General features: G+C 24.7%; 1 protein-coding gene across 1 annotated transcript; it reads right to left on the bottom strand.

Annotated features, from left to right (window-relative positions):
* Positions 1–202: 202 nt before the first annotated feature.
* Positions 203–2745, bottom strand: LOC112729386 (cationic peroxidase 1-like). Its single transcript, XM_025779610.3, has 4 exons — positions 2455–2745; positions 1714–1905; positions 1473–1638; positions 203–819 (listed from the first exon to the last, which is right to left on the bottom strand). Exons 1-4 carry the CDS (start codon positions 2677–2679, stop codon positions 431–433), a joined length of 972 nt encoding a protein of 323 aa, XP_025635395.3. The 5' UTR covers positions 2680–2745; the 3' UTR covers positions 203–430.
* Positions 2746–5732: the final 2987 nt, after the last annotated feature.

The following is a 5732-nucleotide window of genomic DNA, read 5'->3' as shown; positions in this document are numbered from 1 at the left end:
AACAAGGACAATCACAAGACAAATATAATTTTTTACTCAATCAAATTATAAAAATACAGACATGTAACGGTAAATAATATTCGTCTCATAATTATTTAATACTTCACAAGGTATACATCAATAACAATAATCAACCTCAAATATTTACAACCACTAATATAATTCTTAAAATTTTATCTAAGTTAATTTTAGATATCATAAAATAAAGATAATAGTGGTTGCAAATATTTTTAAAACATATATTGAACATACTTAAAAGACATACAAATATTTATACACCCACAAAAATAATTTATTTAATTTCAAAACACCAATTTTTTTTTTTTTAAATTCTCACGTTATCTTTTAACTCGACAAACAAAAGACTATTTCATTACAGATCTGATGAGTTTTGTTTAAAAATTGATTGCTGATTTTGTTAAGTAATAACTCAATTGACTCTACTACATTGCTTTCTAATCTCACCATTGGGTGAAATTAGTGGGCTAAGTTGTCCCATCTTAACCATTGCCTTAGCAAAATCAGTTTGGAAGAGAGTTGGATTGTTCACATAATTTTGAACTTGTGAATCTGTGGAACCGTTATTAAAGAGTACTTGGTCCGAATGCAAAAGACCCTTTTTATTCACTAAATCTGTGAAATATCTGTTGTCAAATTGATCAATTGTAGTGCTAACATCCAAAGACGCTAAGTTGTTGCCACCACCTGAAATTGGACAAATTTCTTGCATGGATTTCGCAAAAGAGGGATCTATGTTGGTTTCGTTGTAAATCCTTGATCTGAAATTTGTACAACGTGCTTTCCCTATTGTGTGAGCACCTGAAAAATAAGAGAAATATTATATGTTTTTATTGACTTTATATTAATTTATTAACTTCTTTTTTGCACACAACCCTAGTTACTAAATTAATCATACATATTAGAATATAAAATATACATTAAAAATTAATAAAATAACACATATATTTATATAAATATAGTGGTTAATTTTATCATAAAATAATTTTTTTCAAAAATTTAAACTAATAAAAAAATACATGAAGATACATGTATTTACAAATAGTATTTTTGAAGAGGTGTATACAAATTAAAAAATAATACAAATAATAATCTAATTTTTATTTTATTTTCATTATATATATAGGCATGTTAAATTGTCCGGCCATTTCATTAATTAAACGTATGTAATGTAATTTTAGTAATTGTGAAACTAATTAAAATCGTAAATATTTTATTTTAAAAAATTAATGTTGAGATCAAGTGTTTTTTATTTCAGAAAAAAAATTATAATCCCTGATAATAAATAATAACAATAATATTTGAGAAACAAAAAAATCAGTTAAAAATTAAAACTACTCAAATTTATCTTATTTAATATTTATTAATTATTGCTATAAAAAAATTTAAATTTTTTTTTGTCTCTCTAACATTTATTTACCGAAAAATAACATGCGAAGCAAAGATTGAGTTACCTGATAAGGCAACCATATCTTGAACTGTGAAACCCTTGTTACTAAAAGCAGTGATAATGTTACCAAGGTCCAAAAAAGGAGCAGGTAAGTCGTTATTAGCATCTGTTAGACTTGCAGTTCTTGAGTCTCTTCTCCCCAAGTTCACGTCCCACCAAGTTCCACCCAACTATATATATATATAAAGTAAAAATTAATTAATATTTATATATTATTAAGCAACAAAAATAATGTAGATACTTACGGCAACAACTGAATCTCTTGCAGCAACGGCGAGAATGTCAGCACAAGAAACAACTCCAGGACAAATAAACTCAAGTGCGGATTTAATGTTCTCTATAACATTGAAACCCCTCAGAGAGCTTCTATTCGGTAAAGCAGATCGCTCACCAGTGAAATTTGCTGTGTCATCTAGCAACACTGAAGCATCACATCCCTATAACATTATTATTATCTTTTAATTAGCCTCAGATTACTATATACATGAAAATCTTTTAAATTTAAATTTCATGCATTGTTAATATAAAATAATTTTACAATAATAATTATTCGCATATTAATATATTAGTAAAAATAATTAATTTTTAAATTTATTATATAAAAAATTATCTAAAGACATGTATCTCGTTAATAATTATATAAAATATTTTATACTATCAATGTATTAAAATTAAATTTATTAAATTTTATTAATAAATTTATTCATACATTTAATTTTAAAATAAATAATAAAAAATGTCATGAAATTAATTTATTTTAAAGTTTAAATTAATAGAAGTAAACACATAAATTTTTGTAGAAGTTTTATTTTTTTTATTTGTCTTGTATTAAAATTCTTTTTTTAGAAGTCAACAAAATTAAACTCTGAACTTTTTGAGTTATAAAAATTTTAATATCACGTTATAAAATTACTTCTTGTGAAAATTTAAACTGATAGAAGAAGACACACGAATAATTACGTTTTCGATATTTATATATAACTCACTTGAACAAAGCAATCATGGAAATGAAGACGGAGCAAGGATGCAGCCATTCTACGCTCCTTCAAGACAGCAAGATTGACTGCTGCTTTGATGGTAACAAGGGCTTTAGGACACCGATTGTCATAGAAGGTACTAGGTTGTAACTGTGCTAGTGTTAACCCTACAAGACAAAACGACAAACATATTCTTAGTTTGAAGCAAGAAAGTGTTGTCATACTTGCAGCCATGTATGTTAATGGAACTCTTCTTTGACAACTAGCAATGATAGAGTTTGTGATTCTTGGTTAAGGTCTTTAGATGTGTCACCTATTTATATACATGATGATGCTTAGCCTTGACTACATAATAATATTGTTGTACCAATTGTACAATGAATTCAGCACATTCTGCTGCGTGCGTGCGTGCCTGCACGAAACTGGAACGAAAAAACTAATTAAACAAACACAACTAACAAATTTTGAACTTAATTTTAGATGTTGGCCTTTGAATTCCAATATCTCACGTATAAAGACATAGTTAGTTTAGTTGTTAAGTTTGGTATGTATTTTATTTTGTTGCCATAAGGATATTTTAACGAGTAGATCCTGAAATTGTGGCACTATGCATGCTTCATAGTATATAAATAACAAATAATAATGAATTTTTAAAAATAAGAGACATAATTAATTAAAAAATTAAAATAATATATTATTAAATTTAAAGACTTATTAAAGACTTAAATTTTAAATGACAAAATATTAAGAATCACTTACGACATTTATTTGGAGGGCAATGACCAATACCCTACAAGGATATAAAACAATGAAGGTAGTGCGGGTGTTGATATTTTATTATGTTTTTGCATCGTCCATTTTTGGGCTAATATTTAAATTATTTTTTTAAAAAATAGAACATTTTTTAAATTCATTTTTAAAAGATTTTTTTTAATTAAATTGATTTTTTAAAAATTATAAATTAATCGTATTTGTTCTTCCGTCACACCACTAACAATTTTTGTCAACGATTAATAATGTAAAATGCTAACTGCTAACTGAAAGTATACATGACGCATAATATATCTAGTTGATCAAATATATTTATGAAAATCTATCGATAGTGAGATCATATTGGAAATATGGTTTATGTAATTAAAAAAATAGACTAAATTAATATATTTTTATAAACATATATATAATCAATATCTAATTAAGCATATCAAGTATCATGTTATTATTAATTAATATTTTACATTATCAACTGTTAAAAAAAATTATTAATTCGAGTGACTTAAAAATAAATATAATTAATTTATCATTTTTTAAAAATTAATTTGATAGAAAAAATTTATAGATGAATTTAAAAAATATCTCATCTTTTAAGATTAAGTTAATTATTATTTCGTCGATTTTTCTTTGGAACCTTTCTCTTTCTATATTTAATATTTATTATTGTGATGATTAAAGAAATCTTCCCAACAATATACTTGTCGTGATACCTAGCCAGCTTGTTGTTGTTTTTCCTACTTCTTTTCTTAATTTTTTTTTTAATTAAGTCTACTAGAAATAAATCATCGTGTATTCATCGGGCAAAAAGTCAATGTTAATCTCCAGTTTTTTCCGGAGTTCATTTCTAGGTGGAAAGAACTCAAAGAAGCTAAGTGTGCCAGACTAATTTAATATAAATCAAAACTTCATTTAAAATTTTATTATTGGGTTATAAGTTATTGCATATAAAAAACAAAATTTAAATTTTTAAATTTATTTAACAACGCTAATAATCTATCAATTAAACCAACTAACCTAAATTGATTGGATCATAACATTTGAGCAAATCACTTACAACTGGTCATCGTTTACCCTCATTTTTTTATTATATGGACTGCAAAACTGTTTTAAAACTTCATTCATTCAATGCTAATTTTCAACCTGAGATAACTTCTCTTGTTACATGAGCTCGTTCCTCTTTCTGTCAATATTATAAATGTGACAAATGTATGAAATTAACCTTACATAAAAAAAATAAAAAAATTATAAGATGAAAGATTTATTAAATTGACATTTTAAGATTTTAAATTGAATGTAGTATTTTTTTTATCTTATATTCTCTTACTTTTTTAAAATCTTCTTAGTGATTGAAAATTTTCTATGGTAACTTAACACTTTATTATTTTTTAAATTGATTGAACAATTTTCAATTCTAAATATTATAACACCATAATACACTCACAGAGTCACACTACATACTCTCATACATTAAGAGACACATGACATGCCATTCCAACTAAGTCTCAGGCCCTCAGCTGTTTCTAGAGGCCAAAATAAGTTTCTAGGGGCGAAAATAAGTTAAACGGCTTGTCAAGAATATGCAATCTGACCTGCATTTGATCTGGTCTGACCTGTCTTATTATAAAATAGTTTTATGCTAGATTGATTCAAAAACCTAATTTTATTTATAGGTTAAGTTCAAACTAGAAAAATAGTTTAATAGGCCTGTCAAGTTTGTCTGAACCTGTTAAAATATAAATAAATATAAAAATAATTTTTTATAATTAAAATAATTTTAAGGGTAAAGTATACTTTTTATCCTTGTAGTTTGATAAAAGTTTTAAAAATACCTCTAAGTTTTATTTTGTTTCAATTTTGTCCCAAAAGTTTTCGATTTGCATCAAATAATATACCCCTGACGGCTAATTTTTTAAAAAATTTAAAACTAATTTAACAACAATTTCATAAGAACAACCCTCAACACAAGCAAATCAAGTATAATTTTCATGCATTATTGTTGGATTGATCTTAAATTTTTTTAAAATTTAGCCGTCGATGGTATATTTGATGCAAATAAAAATCTTTTGGGACAAAATTAAAACAAAATAAAATTTAGGAATATTTTTAAAATTTTTGTCAAACTTCAGGAATAAAAAATATACTTTACCCAAATTTTAAATACTTTAAAAATTTAGATATTATCATAAGAATTGAATTTAATATATTGTATATAAATATTTTTTAAAAAAAATTAATTTTAAAATATTTTTATTTTTATTTTAATAAAAAAATTATATATATATATATATTAGACTTTTTATCAGGCCAAGTCAAATTTAATAATAGAGCAGATTTAATATTTAAAATAAAGTTTATACTAAACTATAAGTTAGATTTAGGCCAGTTAAATATATTATAGGTTTGGCTTGTTAAAAATAAGTTAGACGGCTTATTAAGAATATGCAATTTGATCTGCATTCGGTCTGATCTGACCTGTCTTATTATAAAATAGTTTTATGCTATGTTGATTTAAAAAT

Source organism: Arachis hypogaea, chromosome 12, assembly GCF_003086295.3.
Source record: "Arachis hypogaea cultivar Tifrunner chromosome 12, arahy.Tifrunner.gnm2.J5K5, whole genome shotgun sequence".
NCBI lineage: Eukaryota > Viridiplantae > Streptophyta > Magnoliopsida > Fabales > Fabaceae > Arachis > Arachis hypogaea.
This window is presented reverse-complemented; position numbering and strand designations above follow the sequence as displayed.

Excerpts from the sequence above, each read along its gene's own strand:
- LOC112729386 (XM_025779610.3), bottom strand. The coding sequence starts at position 2,679 with ATGGCTGCAAGTATGACAACACTTTCTTGCTTCAAACTAAGAATATGT. Across the intron at positions 1,906-2,454 it reads TCCATGATTGCTTTGTTCAA|GGATGTGATGCTTCAGTGTT; the intron begins GTGAGTTATATA and ends ATAATGTTATAG. Across the intron at positions 820-1,472 it reads AGATATGGTTGCCTTATCAG|GTGCTCACACAATAGGGAAA; the intron begins GTAACTCAATCT and ends CTTATTTTTCAG.